Source organism: Chiloscyllium plagiosum, unplaced genomic scaffold (assembly GCF_037043375.1).
Source record: "Chiloscyllium plagiosum isolate Xiang-an unplaced genomic scaffold, Cpla_swu_hap1 HiC_scaffold_43, whole genome shotgun sequence".
NCBI lineage: Eukaryota > Metazoa > Chordata > Chondrichthyes > Orectolobiformes > Hemiscylliidae > Chiloscyllium > Chiloscyllium plagiosum.
In genome coordinates, this window is record NW_028270181.1 from 7,878,125 (window position 1) to 7,900,126 (window position 22,002).

The 22,002-nt window shown below is 41.6% G+C and overlaps 1 protein-coding gene across 2 annotated transcripts in view; it reads right to left on the reverse strand.

Annotated features, from left to right (window-relative positions):
* LOC122541913 (dnaJ homolog subfamily B member 12) overlaps window positions 1-22,002 on the reverse strand; it is a 33,795-nt gene that overhangs the window by 4,797 nt on the left and 6,996 nt on the right. For both annotated transcript variants that reach the window (XM_043679128.2, XM_043679126.2), the window contains exons 2-5: window positions 8,642-8,822; window positions 5,771-5,916; window positions 3,535-3,720; window positions 1,920-1,996 (exon numbers count right to left, since the gene is read on the reverse strand). In XM_043679128.2, coding sequence (XP_043535063.1) covers window positions 1,920-1,996; window positions 3,535-3,720; window positions 5,771-5,916; window positions 8,642-8,822 — 590 coding nt within the window. The remainder of the gene's footprint in view (window positions 1-1,919; window positions 1,997-3,534; window positions 3,721-5,770; window positions 5,917-8,641; window positions 8,823-22,002) is intronic.

Here is a 22,002-nt window from a genome sequence, read left to right on the forward strand (position 1 = left end):
AGGTCACTGGTTTGAGATTTTGAGAACCTGTCCAGTTCCTTCAAGAAACCCAGTGTCTTGATTTTATCAAATTATTTCACGAAAATCCTTTCAGAGTTAAGAAATGATTTCACCCAGAGGATGGTGGAAGTTTTGAATTCACTTCCTGAAAAGATGGCAGAGACAGAACACAACATTGCATGTAAACAAATACACGGATAGTGTGAAGTGCCATACTCCACAGGGCTATGAATCAAGAGATGGAAATTGAATTAAAACTGGATAGCATTTTTTTCATCTGGTGCAGATATGATCAGGTAAACAGCTTTATTTCATGTCATAAACTTTCTATGATTCTATGGAACTCTGTGATGTAGTCTTCACAAGCAACACAGATATTTATCACACACTCCTGGTTGCCATGGATAGATTTGACAAGATGGAGTGGCTTGCTCAGTTGATTTAACCACATTGGTGTGGCACTGGAGTCATATTTAGATCAGGTAAGGATGACAGATTTTATTTTTCACATGGACGTGGATGAACAGTTAGATTTTTGTGAGAACTTTAAAGCATAACAATCACTTTTACTGAGGTCTTTTAAAATTGAATTCAAATTCTCAAATTATTAGGGTGACCTGTGAACTCAAGTTCTCTGGATTTACAGAGTCTTGGTCAGTCTCCAACTGCAGCATGTGCATTTGGTTTTGGGAACCACATCCAGGAAGAATACATTCGCCTGTAGGGGGGGAATCAGCATAGATTCACAAGAATGATACAGAGTTTAAAGATACAGGAAAACATAGGTCTGATATTCAGGAATCCATTGATTTATATAAAGATCACAGTTAAAACTGCAAATAAAGTAACACTTGGAAAACAATTGGGAAAGAAAGAGGGAAACCGCCCTCTTGAACTGTCCTTCCCGCCTATCCACTCCACCCTCCTCTCCGAGGGTAGCACTGTCAGCCGCAACTTCATCTACCTATCGCATTCCCAGCTATTTTCCCTCCACCCCCACACCTCTCCCCCATTTATCTCTCAGCCCCAGTGGCCACCCCTCATTCCTGATAAAGAGCTTATTCACGAAACGTCAAATCTTCTGCTCCTCGGATACTGCCTGACCAGCTGTGCTTTTCCAGCACCACACTCTTTGACTTCGAAATAATTCTAAAACCAACGTTTAAGCAAGTAGAAGTTGAAAAAAATGATAAATGCATTTCTACTCCTGTAAGAGATACTCAGCTTCCTATATACTTCAGTGCTGATTTGAAAGGTTGCACAGCCTACATAGAGACACTAAGAACTCTGCAAAGAGCTCAAGAAAAAAAAGTAACTGAAGCCGCCTTATAGAATCTTAAACCCTGTAATTAGTCTGGATGCTTGGTACAGCAATCAGAGCACAGCAAAGCTTAAAACATGCATGATGCATGATTTCCCTTAAACAAATGGCCCATAACTTCCCAAATTAAAGGTTGCTTGCATTTATGTAGAAACCACCTAGAAAACTCCACACTTTTTCTTTGCAACATTTAATTATATCTTAAATGATTCCAACAATTTCATTCCACTATTATTAGAATTTAAATTATTACATTAATATAGACTGGATAAACCTTATCTCTATAAAAGGAGCTTTCTTCAAAGTTGAGGGGCGATTTAATTGAAGTATTGAAATTTTAGAAAGATTTGTAGGGTAGATGAATACAAAGATGCGTTCACTCTAATGGGAGAGATCCAGAACAATTCTCCATGACCTGAAGCAGTCCAAATCCATGACAGCTTTTAGACAGAGATGGGATTAAAAATGTGATTTAAGCATCAAGTTTGAATGTTGTGAGAGGGGATAGGGAATGGGGGTTGAGTGTACAGTTCCTTCAAATAGTTGGCATAGCCAAGATGCACGTCTTTCTTCAGTGCTGCAAGACTTGTGTACTTACATCACCCTGCTGATCCCGTCGCTCAGGTCTGTGGTAAGTGTAACGCATTCTCCCATTACTATATACATGGACATTGCCTGAGGAGGAGAGAGGGTGCGTGGAAGAGAAGAAATAATAGGATGAAGAGGACATTCAACACGCTGATGAATTAGGTTAGAATTGCTATGTCATTATCTTTATAAATGAAACTTAGAAAGCAACATTACATAGATTTGACAGTACAGAAACAGGCTATTCAGCTCAGCACATAGATGTGAGTGTTTCTGCTGAGCCTCATATTAACACTGAGCATCTAACCTCGTCAACATTGCCTTCCCCTTCAAACGCTTATCTGGCTTCTTAAATATATAATTTCTAGTCATCTGTGCTAGTAAGCTACATGATTGCACTGCTCCTGTATTTCTTTTACAATTTATTTGTGAGCATTTTATAATAACGTCCCTAGTTCTAGAGGCAGCAGTGCGTAGCTATTGAACTTATACAGATTGAAATGTAGCTGTTTTGCATCTTTAACATAAATCTGGATACTAAACGTGGGAACATATCTGCACTGGCCCTATTTTAATGGAGTTTGGCAATTAGTTGAATGACCATCTTTCTCAAATAATTTTCAACAATGTATTATCAAATCTTCACATGTCCAGGAGAACCCATAAGTAAAATGACCAATATACATCTTCCGTTTTTCCACCCATTGTATGGATCTTTTATCCTTTGAAGCAAATGATTTAAACCTGTTTTCCTGATTTGAAATTATATTTTCAGCATCAATTTGAATTTGACTCAGAAATTTCCATTAACCACCAATGACAGCCAGATATTGGCAAGTTCAGCACAACATTTGCAAAGGTAATTGATTGACTAAAATATTAAAGATAAGATAGGCAAGGGAACATTGTTCCCACTAGCTGAGGAGACACCCCATTTAAGATCTTTGGAAGAGAAATAGAGGAAGGATGTGAGACAAACGTTTTTAGCCAGTAAACAGTAACAACCCACCTATGAGGTTGGTGGGAAGGCATTGATGATTTCAAAAGGAAATTGGATTGGTTCTTGAAGGAAATAGAGGTTATTGGGGATAAAACAGAGAAGTGGGATTAACTCAATGGGCAAAATAGCCTCCTTCTGCACAGTAAATACTCTAAATGGTACAAGAGAAGAGCAGGATGACAGCTTTATAGAGCTTCAGCATGGAGTCAATACTAATATAAACACAATAGACCAAATGCTGCCTCCTGGCTTCAAAAGGGTTTAATATCAATTTCTATGTGGAGACAATAAGGCTGAAGTATGTACTTTATCAGCTGGTTAAAGTTTATACCTAGCTTAAAGACCAATCTCTGTGAATAACTTTAACAGGAAAATAACTAATCAATAATGGTAATTCCTCAATGAACGTGACTATCAAACTTGTCTAACAGATAGTGACTCACTTCTATTTCTAGATAACACATTTGATGCACAGATTGACCTCAGGGATATTGTAACAGTAACTAAAACCAAAATTCCAACAATATTAGCAATAGCTTTTAGCTCGAAGTTATGTGGTACTTTTGTAGTTAACAGGTATATATTGCAGTTAACAGATACTTCCTCAATTGCAACCAAAACGTACCAGAGGGAAATCCGCCACCGAAGAACATGTTGAAGAGGTCTTCAGGTGAGATGTCTGCCTCAAAACCTCGATGGTAGTCAGAGGCACCATGACTGTGTCGGTTAGCAGCCTGTTTCTCATCACCGTATAAGTCATATTGCTTCCGTTTCTCTGGGTTGCTTAGCACAGCATATGCATTCCCAATAGCTAGAGGAAAGGAGCATTGGATCAGAGTTGTAAAGGGTCAGAGGAAACAAAGGATCTCTAAACCAAAGACTGCTCCCTCTAGGTGCCTGAAATAGCTATTCAGCATTCAAACCCAAACCATTAAATGATAATGTAACCCAAATTTCCAAGCACTGTGGTTCAACATGGCAGCAAAAATATCTTTTTCAGAATTCTAAGAATTTTTTTAGCTCTTTTTTTTCTTTACGGGGGGAGGGCGTAGATGTTCAGTCATTGAGTATAGTCAAGTCCCAATGATGGCCTAACATTTGCAAATTTGCTTTTCCATGCAAAATGTACAGTACACCTTTTTGTGCACTCTATGTCCAATCTTAGTTTATACGCAGTTTTAAAGAAAATAATTTTTTAAAAATTACTTCCTAGAGTGGAATGCAACTCATAGTTCACGTACAGTCTGCCACATTTGGGCTTTACTTGAATCAAGTAAATGGTGATTTGCACAATGTAAGTCCACAAATGGTGGGATTTGTGTACTAAAGGAATCAAGGGCTAGATTGGGAAGATGGGATTTAATGGAGGAATCAGCAGTGGTCTTGCTTCCTGGTGAAGCAAGCTAAAGAAGCCAAACGGTCTTCTCCTGCTCTTATTTCTGATGAGGTCAAAAAGATTTACTTTGACCAACAGAAGAAATATGGAACAAAGTCCCAAATGCCTCTCTTCTTGTAACCTCCTCCTCCAACAATTTTACATGATCTGAGAATTTCAAAACCTTTTTCACACAATGTTTGAAACAGCACAAAACAGATATGACTGATAAAGGGGTTTTCAGCCCACCTGGGCTCACTCAAGCAGAAAGAAGGCGCAAACTCTGGCACAGCATCCAGCTTTAATAGGCACATTCTTGACTTTGCTCCATAGGAGTCTTCTAGTACAGAAAGGATGCAGGACCCAAGTCCACCTCAGCCTGACTGAACTCCATGCTGTTGGCTCTAGTCTCTTCTACACTGGCCACCCAACTAATGGAGTTAACCAGCATCCTCCCCAAAATGTGTCCAAGTTAGTGTGCCAACATGTATTTTTATATGCACATTGTGGACCAGAGCTATGAATAGTGACGGTGGAGACTCCAACTTTCAATCCATTACAAGGCTGACCCAGGAAACTTCCTTGCTCTTACCACCTGAGATTAGCACAGGTTTACAGGTTGAATACTCAACCTGTTTTGGCTGTTTTACAGACAGATTTGTTCTTGGCTGGCAATGAAATTTGGAGCTTCTGGCACAGAGATAGGAGCCAAAGCAGGGAACTTCAGCTGTTTCTCTGCCACAGATGCAGCCAACAGTTGGAAGTTTTCAAAGACTTCCTTTTTTATTTTAGTCACGAGCATCTTCAATATCTTGCTTTAGTTTTAGGTCAGAAGGAGAGTTTATATTGGGGATGAATAAGAATACTTGTGTGAATTTGAGGTGTAGAACCCTACTGTCTGTCCTGTATTCTCAGGCTCTGTGTCTCCTGGCTTCTTTTCCTTGGACTTTGACTTAGCCTGTAATAACTGGAAGTATGTGGAAAGGCCACTGCTCAGTCAATCTAATTTTCAACACTTTGAGCAACTCCTGGAATTGATGTCCAAAATCACAATCATAGGTTTTTGTTTTTTTTGGCTTATTTTTCAGGCTTTTAATTGGCCTGTAAGACTAGTACTATGGATTAGTTTGTTTGATAACATGCACATATCTGAATCAGAAGGTAGTTGTTTTGAGTCTCACTCCAGGAAACATTAAGCAAAAGAACTGCCTGTTTTTCCTGATGAACATCTGGATTCAACAACATGACGAGGAGCAGATCCTGTCTTGATCAGGAACCTTCCTTCCAGCAAACATCAAAAAATATATGATTTAAAGTGTTCAATTATCTTATTGGTGTTTGTGGGATCTTTGAAATTATTGCCAAGGTTGGATCCCTTTCATCAACAAGTTCTTCCTTTCAGTGATGACATCCAATGGAATTATAAACATTCTTTTGCTAAAGTGACTTACACTGGAAGTCTGACACCAGCTGGATGTCCACTGACCTTTGAATGCCTCTGTAGCTCCTGGTGCCTGGTTCTTGTCAGGGTGAAACTTTAGAGCCAGTTTTCTGTAGGCTTTCTTCAGGTCCTCTTCTGTTGCATCTTTACTTAACCCTAGGATTTCGTAGTAATCCTTACACTTCTTTATTCTGTACAGCAGGCAGGAAACACAGCGATATTTCAGTATCCCATGAATAAACATAGGCAGATCAACATGAGGAATTAAACTATTCTGATGGAGATAGTGCACTTTTGGCACAAATAATGAGGAGATGCAAAATAAGCAAAGTGGTACAAATTTAAAGGGAGAGCAAGCATCGAGAGGCCTGCGGATAAACATATAAAGGTTAATGGAAGTGACAGGACAAGTTGGGAAGGCCATTTAAAGTAAACATAAAATGGTCCTTAGCTAAACAGGAGAAAAAGGAAAGTAAGTTATGTTTAACTGTGTCTGATCTGGGCAAACCATTCTAGGAAGGACATCAAAACAATAACAAGAGTGCAGAGGGTATTTATTAGAATGTTCTCGTGGGTGATTAAAGGATTGCTTTTCTTGGAGTAGATAAGGTCAAGGAGACATTCTGTGGAGGTGTTCAACATCTGGAAAGAATTTAAAAGAGTAAAGAGAAAGAAAATGTTTCCTGTGGATTTATGGACAGAAAACAGAGATTGGGAGTGAATTATGATGATCTGGAATACTCTGCCTAAAAGGGCAATGGAAACTCCCAGGAGGACCAGTTCCACCACAGAACACACCAGATGGCCTCCTTCTTTAGAGACTGCAATTTCCCTTCCCACCAGGTTAAAGATGCCCTCCAATACATCTCGTCCACATCCCGCACCTCCGCCCTCAGACCCCACCCCTCCAACTGTAACAAGAACAGAACGCCCCTGGTGCTCACCTTCCACCCAACCTACCTTCGCATAAACCAAATCATCTGCTGACATTTCCGCCACCTCCAAACGGACCCCACCACCAGGGATATATTTCCCTCCCCATCCCTTTCCGCCTTCCGCAAAGACCATTCCCTCTGTGACTACCTGGTCAAGTCCACGCCCCCCAACAACCCACCCTCCCACCTGGCACCTTCCTCTGCAACTGCAGAAACTGCAAAACCTGCGCCCACAACTCCTCCCTCACCTCCATCCAAGGCCCTAAAGGAGCCTTCCACATCCAAAGTTTTACCTGCACATCCACTAATACCATCCAATGGATTATTGCATCCGTTGCTCCCGATGCGGTCTCCTCTACATTGGGGAGACTGGACGCCTCCTAGCAGAGCGCTTTAGGGAACATCTCTGGGACACCCGCACCAATCAACCACACCGCCCTGTGGCCCAACATTTCAACTACCCCTCCCACTCTGCCGAGGACATGGAAGTCCTGGGCCTCCTTCACCGCTGCTCCCTCACCACCAGATGCCTGGAGGAAGAATGCCTCATCTTCCGCCTTGGAACACTTCAACCCCAGGGCATCAATGTGGACTTCAACAGTTTCCTCATTTCCCCTTCCCCCACCTCACCCACGTTCCAAACTTCCAGCTCAGCACTGTCCCATGACTTGTCCTACCTGCCTATCTTCTTTTCCACCTATCCACTCCACCCTCCTCCCTGACCTATCACCTTCATCCCCTCCCCCACACACCTACTGTTCTCCATGCTACTTTCTCCCCACCCCCACCCTCCTCTAGCATATCTCTCCATGCTTCAGGCTCTCTGCCTTTATTCCTGATGAAGGGCTTTTGCCTGAAACGTCGATTTTGCTGCTCCTCGGATGCTGCCTGAACTACTGTGCTCTTCCAACACCACTAATCCAAAAAAAAATAAAAACCAAGTCAACAGTAACTTGCAAAAGAAAATTTTGTACTTGAGGGAGGGAGGGGTTTGTAGAGTTAAAGGGAAAGTGCAAGGCAATAGGATGAATTAGTTAGTGCTTTAAAAAAATGTTGGCAGAGACACATTGCGTCAAATGGCGAGCTGATTTCACACTACAGCTTTTACATGAGTATTCTGAATGGTTTAGATCAATCATCAGAATGCAGCTGAATTGACAGTGTTGCCTTGGAATCACTTGCATCGTCCAACTTGTCTGTCGTCTCTATGGGAATTGTGTCTACTTGTGTTTCCCATCAGTCTTGCCACTGGCATTGTAATAGAGGCGGCAAAGTTCTGAAATGCCTCAAAATTTGGTCAAATAATTATGTTTAACAAATGGACAATATCCCATTGTTGATGACTGGTGGCAACAGAACCCCACATGTGTACACTTTAGATATAAGCGTCAAGTTCTTCTGCATGGGTGAAAAGTTCAAGAGAAGTAGCTGATCATTTTAAGTCAGGGAGAGGGATCTCAATAATCCTGTGATGTGGAGGTGGCAGAGTTGGATTGGGTGGACAAGTCACATGACACCAGATTATAGTCCAACAGGTTTATTTGAAATAATAAGATTTCGGAAGGCTGCTCCTTCACCTGGCAAAGGAGTAGGGCTCTGAAAGCTTGTGATTTCAAATAAACCTGTTGGACTATAATCTGCATGACCTCTGACCTTGCCCAACAATCCTAAGGAGAAAGTGAGGACTGCAGATGCTGGAGATCAGAGCTGAAAATGTGTTGCTAGATTTCTGAAGAAGTGCTCATGCCAAAAATGTTAATTCTCCTGCTCCTTGGATGCTGCCTGACCTGCTGCGCTTTTCCAGCAACACATTTTCAGCAACAATCTTAATCAAAGCTTTTGAGAGTACAGTATGAATTGCAGAGAGCTAGCCAGTAGGTTCTGATCAAGCATCCCACGCTCATCTCCCCTCAACCCTATGAAAAAAGAACGTATGGCACAGTGATCTTTTCCCGCTCCCTGGTCACTCTTGCATCTCTACCTCTTCACGGCCTCAAACTGATCTGGAGTGTAATTTTTTGCCGTCTCTCCTGTTGCCTCCCCAGATCCAGAGCTGGAACATGTGGTTCTTTTCCTTTGGTGACACTCCGATGAATCTGTGGTGTCTGACGGGGTGAAGTTACCAGACGGATGGCCGTTTTGCGTCATGGATTCTATCAAGTCTGGAAAGAAGAGAAAGAAAAAGGTGTTACTCTGAAGGCAAGGTCCAGAAGCATTGCACCTGCAGAGAGACTTGTGACAGACTTTTGGATGAGCCGTTCACTCAATCTGAATATAATAATTTACTTACATTAGCTCAAAACAGAAATAGAAAAAGATTCTCCAACTATGTTTTCCCAATTATTTATGCAACACCACTGTACATGAGTATTAAAAAAAAGGGTCCTCTTAGGGATCAAACAGAACAGCTGTTTGACCCTTGTTTGAGAGCATTTAAGAGCTACGTTCATGTCAAAGAAAAACTGTGATGTTCCTCCACCAACGTAATTTGTTTTACTCTCCTCCATTGTTTCCTGCCCTTTTGGTTTTGATGTCTGCTACTGCTACATTGTCCCTGACGGAAATGATCGCAGTTTGGGTGATTGGTAATTGCTGAATTGGTGTTTAGTTTCATAAAGTAAGACTTAAAAGAGAGCAGTGGGGAACTGTCTTCCGGACAGAGAAAGGTGCTAATCTGTACGTTTACAATAAAACACTTGTAAATATCAAAGCCTTTTGCTGTCTAATACAATATATTTCGAACTGAGATGAGGAGGAATTTCTTCAGAGGATGGTGAAACTGTGAAACTCACTGCCACAGAAAGCTACGGAAGCCAAGTCATTGAGTATATTTAAGGCAGAGATAAATGGGTTTTTGATGAGTAAGGGGATGAAAGATTATGAGGGCTTGAGAAACATATCAGCCATGATTGAATGGCTGAGTATAATTAATGGGCTGAATGGCCTAATTCTGCTCCTATTTGTTTTGGCCTACTGTTTATAAAAAATCTTGGTTTGTTAAACACACATTCTCATTCCTGAACACAAAAGCTGGCATCCCTGAACACAACATCCATATTTCTGGTGAGGATGTTTTGAAATGCATGAAAATCAACTTGATGTTCAGATCATTATTCTGCAATTTGAGAGACTCTCTTGTATATAAGCAGTGGGAGCCTGAGATGTTTCATTTGTGACCGTACAACAGATTGAAAATAAAAGCTGATAGTGGGGAGGTTAACCTGAGGGTCACCATGTCTCACACAAGGCGTGAGGTTGAGAAGCTGGGACCTTCATGGTAACCGCAGCAGGTGCAAGAATTGAACCCATGCTGTTGACATCACACTTCATCATAAACCAGCTGTCCAGCCAACTGAGCTAACAAACAGAAGATTTAATACATCTACTCAGTGAGCCTCTGATGTCTCTTCAGGCACAGTATCCTTATGCAGGGAGCTCTCTGCTCCTGCCGAATTCAAATCAATTATATATCAGAAATTTGGGTCACTGTGATATCTGTAAAACTGATTTCAAAATAAATTAAGAAAGCTGCAATATGCACTCACTCTCAACCTTTCTAGTTAAGTGTTGCTCCAGTTCAGTTAGAATCTAAGAAAATTATTTTCAGTTTTCCTCTGAGAGAAATGCTATAATACTACAGAATGCATGTCACAGCAGATCATTATTTGCGTATTAACTGAATGATAGAAATAAATTCCTCTTAATATGATCTAATGCAGATTGCTTTTGTGAATATTTTATCCAGGAACAGTATGTGCTCATGAAGTCATACATTGAAGCAACAAGTCTCTGGTTTATTGATAGCATTCCTACATCCAGCATTGAAGGCTACAGGATCAGCCCCACTTCAGATGGTCTGGAAAGTAGAGATTAAAATATGTATTCTAAATATTGGATTGACATCAAACAGGAGACTCACACCTGGACAGAAGATTGACTGGCTTAGGAGAAATGTCTTTCATCAAGCAATTCAGGAAAGTTGGAGGTGAGCCCCATTTCAGACACTTCAGCTAGGCATAAAGCGAAACCCTCAATTCAGAATATTGGGTTGATGTCCATTATTTTGATAGCTGCAGATAAGCTTCCCCATCTACCATCAGGTACAAGTGAGGTTTTTTAGACTTGGTTGAAGCTCACTTAAGAGAAGACACTCTGAAAACAGAAATTGCGAAGATGGAAACAAACTGAGCTATCTGCCCCTTGAAAGACATTTGGCCCATCAAGTCTACACCAACCCTCCAAAGCCCCTCCTCCGTCCTATCCCTGCATTTACCATGGGTAATCCATTTATCCTGCACACCCCTGAACACTATGGACAATTTAGCATGGCTAATCCACTGTGCCACATCTTTGTTGACCCCGGGAGGAAACTGGAGCACCCAGAGGAAATGCTGGAGACACAGGGAGAATGTGCAAACTCCACACAAACAAACAGTCACCTAAGGCTGGGATCAAATCCGGATTCGGGATGTTGTGAGGCAGTAGTGCCAATCACTGAGCCACCACGCTGCTGGACTTGCTTTCAGAAAGAATATAACCAATGCACAAACATAGAAGTGATGCTCAGGGATTTATAGACACAATTAAAATTAAAAGTGAAGGAACAACTGTCAACAATTCTAAAAGCAGCCTTTATGCAAATAAACATTGAATTAAATATATTTATGCCTACTCCCTGCTCCTCCAAAAGATGTTCGGCCGCTTGTATGCCTCAGTGCTGATTCTGTAAATTGCACAGCCTACATAACAGCACAGCCTTACAATGAGCTCATGTAAATGCCATTATTTCAGATTACTTCTAAGTAATTTCAAATCCTGTTATTAGTCTATAACCATATATATTTTAATGTCTATACAACAAAATAACCCGAAACTTACCAAAAATGGAAGGATGGTTGTGTTTATGCAGAATCCATCTGGTAAGACATCAGCACTGATGGCATGCTGAGCCAAAAAGATGTGTGTTCAATTCCCACTCAACAGACATTCTGGTGCAGTACTAAGGGAATGGTAAACTGTCAGAGGCGCCTATTTTTTGGAAGAGTTGTTAAACTGACGTCATGTCTGGCCTTTCAGGTGTATGTAAAAGATTCCATGTCACTGATTGAAGTAGTGCAGGGGAAATTTCTCCAGTGTGCTGGGCAATATTTATCCCTTAATCAGCATCACAAAGACAGATGATCTGGTCATTATTACATTGCTGTTTGTGAGAGCTTGCTGTCTGCAAATTGACTGTCATTTTTCCTACAATATAACATGACATGGTGCTTTGTTGGCTTTAATGCACTTGGGAAGGATGAGGAGATAAAAGGTGCCAAATAAATATAGATCATTAAATATGCGAAAGCTTTTTGTCCTGCTACAGTCAAGGTCTAAAGAGTAGAATTGAAGTAAGTTGTACAAATTATGCTTGTATTCACCTGAATTTCAAAACAATGATCTAATCAAGGTATTTAAAATAATGAAGGGATTTCGGTTGAGTACATACAGAGCCAACCGTGTCCTCTGATAGAGTAACCCAAATAAAAAGGGAAGCTATCTTAAAATTAGAGCGAGATTGTTTGGGCCTGAAGTCAGAAAGCCCTTTCTCACACAAGGGAGTGAAAATCTAGGTTGGGGAATGAAAGAGAGGGGAAAGTGAGGTCTGCAGATGCTGGAGATCAGAGCTGAAAATGTGTTGCTGGAAAAGCGCAGCAGGTCAGGCAGCATTCAAAGAGCAGGAGAATCGACTTATGCCCGAATGAAAGAGAGGGGTAGGGTGAGAAGTGAAGTTGAACTGCAGATCTAACCAAATGGTGGAACTGGCTCAAGGGGCTGAATGGCCTCCTGCTGTTCCATTGTTTTCACCATTACTACAGACAGAGAAACACAGAAAAAGATTTCAGCCTGCTTCCCCATTCAATGTGATTACGATCGATCATATAATTCTGTACCCACTTTAGCCCTAAAAACTTATCTATCTCCTTGGTGAAAACATTCAATGTTTTGGCGTCAACCACTTTTTGTGGCAGAGAATTTCAGAGACTCAGCACTCTCTGGGTGAAGAGATTTCTCCTCATCTCAGTCCTCATGGCCTACCCCATATCCTTCGACTGTGACCCCTTGTTCTGGAATCCCTGGTCATCCGGAACATTCTTCCTGCATTCACTCTGTCTAGTCCTGTTAGAATTTTATAGTAAACAGGCCAAAGTGTTGATTATGTTTTGTATGAATGGTGCTAAAGTTATCTTAGTTTGAGCATGTGCCCACTTGACTCCCTCATTACTGTATTTACTTAGAAGCAATATGCTGCACTCAGCTTTTCCAAACCTTTAATTATTCTGTAAACTCAGTCATCTTTAAAATACCTCTTTACACTTTTGAAAAGACCAAATTCTTCTAGGCTTTCTCAATTTCGCAGATCTGTCATATCAGTTGGCTATGTACTCAACCGAATCCCTTCATTATTTTAAATAACTTGATTAGATCATCGTTTTGAAATTCAGGTGAATACAAGCATAGTTTGTACAACTTACTTCAATTCTACTCTTTAGACCTTGACTAGCAGGACAAAAAGCTTTGGCATATTTAATGATCTGTATTTATTTGGCACCTTTTATCTCCTCAGTCCTTCCCAAGTGTATCAAAGCCAACAATGCACCATGTCATGTTATATAAACCTCTTTACTTGTCCCGTTGGCTGAAGGAGAGTTGGCCAGGACAAAGAGAGAGATGTCCACTCTGTTCAACTACTGCCAAGGAACCAGGGACTTGGGTTTCAACAAGCAAGTGGAAGACTCTTTCAACAATACGTGAACTGGACTCAAGTTGGTCAGGCCAGTGTAGGTATTAATTTCCCTTCCCAGACAACAGTGAATTAGTTTGTGTTTCCATACCTTTCTCATTACTTTCTCACACTAGCCAAAGATTTTGAAAAATCTGTTTCACAACTTGCAACAGTGAGATTGAAACTCAAGACCTGAGATACCAGATCAGTACCATTATCATGAGACTGCTGGACCCATGCTCAAATGGGCTTGGCCCTTGTCCGTTAAGCACTGAAGAAGGCTCTCACTGGGCTAGTAATCCAGAACCTCAGCCTAATGTCCTCGGGACTTTGTTTGAATTCCATTATGGCAAGATGACGAAATTTGAATTCAATAAAAATCTGGAAGTTAGCCTGTTGACAACTAAGCAACCACAGTCAACTGCTGTGGAAAACAGTCAGGAAAGGAAATCTGGCATTTGTACAGAGTCTGGCCTCAACGTGATTCCAGACTCACAACAAGGACAGCGATTCTTAATAGTCCTTTTGTTAGAAATTGGGAAAGGTGTTGTTTTTGCAGATATAGAAAAAGCATACAGAAAAGGGGTACAGCAAGAGAACTATTAACTCTGCAGGTATTTAGGGAAGAGTATCTCTACTTTTCAGTGTTTAATTGTGGTTAATTAAATACTAACTTTGGTGTGTAATTATTATAGCAAATAGATTCTTTTCAAAAATTATGTTTTCAGCAAAAAGCTGAGATAACCGAAATGCTTGGGATATACAAAATGATACAAGTTAATGAAATGTCCGAGGATGGAATGTACCAGCAGAATTGATACAAAATGTTAAACCAGATGTTGATGTACTGTCAACAAAATAATGTGTGTGTCAGCACTTACAGGGAGGAAGGTTGCCAACCTGGGGAAGGGGGCAATGGGCGTGGAGCATAGATGGGCAGAGGCAAAATACTAAGAGAGATTGGGGAATGCAGGAGTCGGGAGAGGTGACCTCACGCAGCTCAAAAGTATAACTGTGTAGTAGTTTGAATAATCATGACTTCAATTGCTTTCTGCAATTGGGGTCCTTTCTTGCAAGATCATAAAATAATTGTCTTGTTTCCAGCTTTGGTGGTCTCGTATAATTTTATCGAGTTTGTTTCTTACAGATTTGGGGGCTCGTCCGTGATCCCAAGCTCTGGTTGCTCGGCAATTTCGGAAAAAAATCGGAGAAGGTACACCCCGCCGATTTCGGTGGTCTCTACTTTCCCCTATTGCCGCGGCGGCTCAGGTGAGTGAGATCTGAACTGAGAGACCCTGGAAACAAGACGTGTAGACGCGACGCGGCGGGTTCGGTCAGGTAACTCTTGTGCACAAGACCCGGGTAAGAAAAAGGTCTTAAATAAGTATTATCCGGGCGACCGGGGTAGGCAGCAGGTTTTTTTTTTGTTGTCAGTCTTTGCCACGAGCGAGGCGCACTAAGACATGGCGGGTTGGTCAGGTAACTCTTATGGACTTAAGACCCGCATTCGGGGGCAGCCGGGATTTGCAGCAGCACTTGCTGTTTCGCCGAGGTTCTAGGTGCGCTGAGATGTGGTGGTTTGTCGGGTAACTTTTATGTACACAAGACCAATCTAGATTTGCAGCGACATTTGTTGTTGGTCTTTGCCACGGACAAGGTGAACTAAGATGCGGCGGGTTGCCACGAGCGAGGCGCATGGAGACACGGCGGGTTGGTCGGGTAACTCTTATGAACTTAAGACCCGCATTCGGGCGGCCGGAATTTGTAACATTGCTGTTTCACTGCGGTGCGAAGGGCACTAGGACGTGGTGGTTCGGTCAGGTTACTCTTGTGCACACAAGACCCGGTTAAAGGTAAATTTCGGGCGACCTAGATTGACAACGGTTTTTGCTGTCTGGAATTGCCATGGGACAGGGCGTGCTGATGTGACCAGGTAACTCTTGTGCACAGACCAAGGTATGAAAATTGACCTTTAAGTATTACCTTGGCGGTCGGTTCCGTACGAGAAGTACGGGGGAATTGGCAACTTAAAAAAATAGAGAATAAAGGTCTTTAATTGGCTAGATTAATCTAACAAGTAAGGTGTCTACCTGATTCGATCACCCAGCCTTAGACCGATTGTTAAGAGGGGAAATCCCCCACGCGAAGGTCAGGACCCTGAAGTGGGTGCTGAAGAAGGTGACACTGAACCTCAGTAAGGTTAATTAAATTACATAAAGAAACGGCCGAGTATTGAAATGGGAAATAATATTAGTGATTTAAGTGTATAAGGAGAAACTAAAGGGATGTCCGAGGACCGCATTCCAACGGACAGCCCTTTAGGAAAAATGTTACGAGATTGGAAATATAATCCTCGGACGCGAGGAAAGGATAAAAAACAAATTATAAAATGCCAATAGAAAACAGCCTTGCAGTCAGGAGGAATCAGATTATGCTTCGTGTCAGAAGGGCTAGTAGCTGAAGGACTACGGAGGGTACACTTCGTAACTAACTTATAGTCAGACATCCAGAAAAATATTCAAAACCTAGAGGAGTCATTGCAGGAAGCTCAAAGTGTGTGTGTGTGTGTGTGTGTGTGTGTGTGAGAGAGAGAGAGAGAGAGAGAGTGAGTGAGTGAGTGAGAGAGAAGAGCTGTACAGTTAGTAGAAAGTTTAACCCTTGGTGATTCAGTCTGAATGCACATTTGTTTGTTGGTTGTTGAATGTTCCCTGGAGCTTGAGATCCGGGACTGTTTTGAATCTGATTTCTATTATGGAAATTTTAACATGATTTCTTTTAAGGTTAAGGATTTTGCAAGATTATGAAATAAAATGTTAACTCCTGCTCTTTTTACAGGTCATGACTACCTTACTATTAGTTTCTAACTAATCTCTTTTATCCTTACATAAAAGCGATTTGCAGAGGACAGTTGAAGTTTCAGTTCAACATTACATTGTAATAAATCAAAAAAAAAGAAAATCCTATAGTTAAAATCGGTGACCTTGGATTCGGCCATTATTCATGCATTAGAAGTTTTTTTTTAAAAACGACCTATAGCATTGTAATTGAGCAATGACTGGTCAGGACTACTTAAGAAAACTAATTTTGGATCAAGGGACTAAAACCGGATAATTATAGTGGATTTCAAAGTTGGGAACTGTATGCATTTTACATTTTAAATATTAAACACTGAATAAATGAATTTATAATACATAAATATATATACACAAGTAAGATTCCTAAATGTATATTTAGGAACAGGCTTTGAAGTTAGACAAGCATAAATTGATATTTGAGATTACAGGGAGCAAGAAATATTGCAATATTTCTTTAAAAAAAATCAAGGTCTAAACAAAACATTGGGTGATGAGGAATGGCCACAAGGTTGCCCTAAAGCTGTTCAGTTGGTTAAATCGGCTCAGCAATTGATCTGGCAACGTAACATGAGAAGCAGAAAGAAAAGGACAAAACTAAAAGGAGAAGGAAACCGGAATGGTGGCGGGCAGCATATTGAAAATAAAGGGAGGAGAAGACATCGGGGAGGAGATGTTAAGGGGTCTGGTGGACAGGAATAAGGATCAAAGTGGAAATCCCCACAGGCAGGATGTTATTACTGTGGAAAGACAGGTCACTTTATGAGTGTCCAGATCCGAAAAAGCAAGTAAAGGCAGTGCCGTTTATGAACCCTGATGAAAAATAGGGGTGTCAGGAGTTCCTGCCCCCGGGGACCCACCAGGAACTCTTGATAAATTTAAAGGTGGGACCTTACAAAGGGGACGTGGTTTTCCTAGTCGATACGGGGCAGCAAGGTCATCCTTAAATTTTAAGCCCAAGGGAGTGGAAACGAAAAAGTTAATTGGATTATGGCAACAGTTTTGTGATGAGAGGCATGAAGAATCAGTTTTGCGCTCATGACGAGATATTGCCACCAAATTGGGGATTGAATTAACCACAAATGGTGCTATGGGATCTGTTGAGGTTCTTAAAAATGAATGTGCTCGAGCAAAACAATTACAGAAACAGAATGAGAAGTCACAAGTGACTGGTAAACAAACAGAACTGCGCGATTACAGTTTTTAAAATGTTTTAGTCACTTGTTGCGTTTCCACCCTGAATTATATAATATATATAATTAATAATTATAATAAATCAATTGTGATAGCCTGAATCAATATTAATTGGCAGGATTCCTTCATACATTCTCAGTGACCTGTCATATTGATTCATGGTTAATGTAAAACATGAACTGCATTAATTCATTGTTAATTAAAGAATGGAAAGCTACATTACTGGCCAGAGTGTGTGCAGGCAGTGGTAGCAATAGCCTTATTGGTAGAGGAGAGTCGGAAACTTACTTTTAGGGGAGCCTTAGTAGTCAGCACCCCACAACCGGTACGGTCAGGAGAAGAAAGGGACATGATTAGAAGAGCTGCTCTGAGGGAATGGAAAAGAGACATCCGGTGGGTGAGGGAGTGATACCAGCCAAAAACAAATTCCCCAATGTGGACCCACATTGGAAGGGTATGGATGAACACGATGAGGAAATGAGGGACTTTCGAGAAATGGTCATTTTGGGTATTAAAGAGGCAGCACCTAGATCTCAGAATTTTGTGAAAGCCTTTGAAGTGAGACAGGCAGTTTCGTTGATGACTTTTGATGAAGAATAGGGGAGTCAGGGGTTCCCTCCTCCTGAGACCCACCGGGAACCCTTGATAAATCTAAAGGTGGGACCTGAAGGAGTGGGAACAGTGTTTTTAGTGGATACGGCAGCAGCACGATCATCCCTAAGCTTTAGACCTAGCGGTGTTAAATTAACTAACAAAGGTCTCAAGGTTTCTGGAGTCAAAGGCAAAGAATTCTTAAATCAGAATGCAGGACAATGGCTCACAGATTCTCGGATCTTGAAATATGAGACAACCTTAATAGAACAGGATGACCTTGTGTTAGTCACAGACAGTTGCTTGAATCCAGCTGCATTTCTGTGGCAGAGAGAGAGGGGGGTGGCCCTTGGCAATCCAGAACATGACTGCCTTGATATTACTGAATATCAGACTAAAGTGCGAATGAACTTAAGAGACGTACCGTTGCATGCGAGAGCTCGGTTATTTATCGACGGGTCCTCCCGGATGATTGAGGGTAAAAGGCACAATGGATATGCTGTAGTAGACGGGATAGAGGGAAGCATTATCGAGGCTGAAAGACTGTCTAACGGCTGGTCAGCCCAAACTTGTGAACTCTATGCCCTAGAAAGAGCTCTCAGAACCTTAGAAAACAAAAAGGAACGATATGTACAGACTCCAAATATGTGTTTGGAGTGCACATACTTTCAAAAAAAAAATTTGGCAAGAAAGAGGACTAATAAATAGCAGAGGAAAAGAGCTAGCTCATGAGGAATTGATAAAACAAGTGCTGGAATCTCTGTTACTCCCGAGAGAAATAGTGGTAGTTCATATAAATGGACATCAGAAGGTGAATGACCTGGAAGTAAGGGGAAATGGACTGGTCGATGAGGCAGCTAAAGAAGCGACCCTGAATCCACAAGGAGCAGTGATATACTCCCTGATACCTACGGATTCAGATCTTCAGGGTGCCCCGTTGTTTGCTGCGGGGGAGGAAAAGGGTCTAAAGGATTTGAGAGCTGCAAAGACAGCAGATGGAGCAACCTTATAGTAGTTAGTACCCCCCATCAAGTCAGAACTGTGTTAAACCAAAAGGCAGGGAGATGGTTGACGAGGCCATCCTGATGGAAGAAGATGACCTGGTGTTAGCAACAGACACCTGTCTGAATGCAGCTACCTTCTTATGGAAGGGAGAACCTCTAGACAAACGAGAATCCAGAACATGACTGTTTAGATATCATAGAGTATCAAACCAAAATTAGACAGGACCTGAGAGATCTACCTTTACATGACGGGGATAGATTGTTTATAGATGGATCATCGAGAGTAGTAGAAGGAAAAAGACACAATGGATATGTAGTAGTGGATGGTAACAAAAACCAAACAGTGGAGGCAGACCGGCTGCCGAACACATGGTCAGCCCAGACCTGTGAATTGTACGCATTAAATCAAGCTTTAAAACACTTAGAGAATCGGGATGGGACAATTTACACTGATTCTAAATATGTATAAAATAATAAGGGAAGGGTTCAAAGGAGGAAGAAACCCAGGGGTGAGACCCTTCCAAAGTATACAGGTGGATTACACCGAACTACCCCCAGTGGGAAAACAGAAGTACCTGTTGGTCCTAGTAGACCACTTAACCGGGTGGGTGGAAGCTTTCCCTATGTCATTAGCCACCTCAAAAGGAGTGGTGAAAACCCTCCTTGAACATATCATCCCACGATATGGAATAGTGGAAAGTATAGATTCAGACCAAGGTAGCCATTTTACTTCCAAGATCTTACAAGGAGTAATGGCAAGAATTCCACACCCCTTTGGCACTCACCCTCCTCTGGGCGGGTGGAACGAATGAATCAAATCTTAAAGAAGCAATTATCTAAGCTAGTCCTAGAGACTCGATTACCATGGACAAAATGTTTACCTATCGCATTGCTATGCATTAGGACTGTTCCTAGACATGATATAGGCCTCTCTCCTTATAAGATGATGTTTGGATTACCTTTTTTGGGTGGAAGAGGGGAATTACCAACTGTAGAGTTCAATGATAAGTTTTTAAAGAACTATATTGTGGTGCTTGGCTCCTCTTTGTCTGTCCTTAGGAAGAAGGGTCTGTTGACCCAGATACCTCCACCTGAGTTCGACAACCGGGTGATTGGGTCCTGATCAAGACCTGGAAAGATACCAAACTCCACCCGAGCTGGGAGGGACCATTCCTAACCCTCCTGACTACTGAGACAGCTATCCGGACTGCTGAGAAAGGGTGGAGTCATCACACTCGCATCAAAGGTCCTGTGAACGCCCCATTGGCGGAGTGGCATGCTCATCCTACAGACAACCCTCTGAAAGTTAAGCTGAGAAAGAGGGAATGAACTAAGATAAAAGAGTCTTTTAATGTTTGATGATATATTGTATTGATTGTAAGGGTTGTGTGGACTCACCTCTCCCTGGCGCCTAAAAGATTAAGATAGGGTGATAGGCAGGGTTCAGAGATGGGTGGGTACTGGTATAGTATTATAACGTTAGTAGTATTAACTGTTCAAGGAAGCGGGAAAAATGATATCACTACATTATGCCAAAATTATGCTGAACAAGAGGGACTTGCCAACTGTTGGGTCTGTGCAGAGGTCCCACACCATGGCGAATCTGGGATCCCCACCTCGGTAATATCGCTCACCAAAAGAGAAATATACGATGTACAACAATTTGACTCGGGCTTAAATAATACAAAGTGGGAGTCTGAAAGGAGCAAATATAACTTTGCGGGATGGTTCCCAAGGCCAGCCCTGAAAACCCAGGGTGTTATCGATAGCCTTAGAATTTCCCCACCAAAAGGAGCAATGAATACCACCTGTTTCTGTAATCGGAATGACGCCGCACCCTTCCAATTAGGAAAATCATCTTGCGTCCATACCAACCAAGCCACTGCCACGAACACTCCCCAAGTATTGAAGGGGACATATTGGGTATGTGGTCTGAAGGCCTATCCATTTATTCCCGGGGAAAAATACATTCGTGTGACCGAATGTGTGGAAATAAATGCATGTGATGAAATTGATGAAGCATTGCCTTAAAACAAGAAAGGCTAGAGTGGTTGCAATACTTTGCTTATACAGTCCCTCACCTCCGAATAGAAAAATATGAACCCAACCTAAGAAAGGAGGGGGAGGATAAGACGTAAGACCCGAGAGGTCCCTGAAGGAGACTGTCTGCTGTGGACACTACTCCCAAACTACAGCACTACAAGGGCAGGGGTGGAAATACAGAAACTGGTAGCTGCCCTTGAAAATGTAATTAATGATACCACCGGCGCAATGGGAGAAACTCAATCCCAGATATCAGCCATAACCACTGAAATGATAGCAACAAGACTAACAGCTTTACAGAATCGAATGGCTTTAGATTATCTCTTGGCCGAAAAAGGGGGAACTTGTGCGCTGATTGGTAAGGAATGCTGCACCTTCATCCCAGACTCCTTTTCCATAGTGGAAGATAAGGCAGAAATAGTAAAGAAAAAGATAAGCAATATAAGAGAAATTGCAGATGAACGCCGAAAAGATGAAAGATGGGGATGGGGTGACTGGAGACTGACCGGTTGGGGAAAATGGGCAGCTAATTTAGGCATACATCTATTACTAATAATTGTAGGTTTACTGCTAGGATTCAATGTGTTAAAATGGATAATGACTAAGCTGGTAATATCTTTGGGAGGACAATACAAGCGCAAGAAAGAGAGAGTAGCAGATTACTCCTGGAGTTTGAAAAAGACAGATTTAGAAGGACAGAAATGGCAAGATTGTGAACCTCTGCACCGTAGAGTGAAAAGAGGGCAGAAAATAAAATTGCAAAAACAACAAATGGGAAAAGAAAAGAAATGGGGGAGTTGTTAGAAATGGGGAAAAGTGTTGTTTTTGCAGATATAGAAAAAGCATACAGAAAAGGGGTACAGCAAGAGAACTATTAACTCTGCAGGTATTT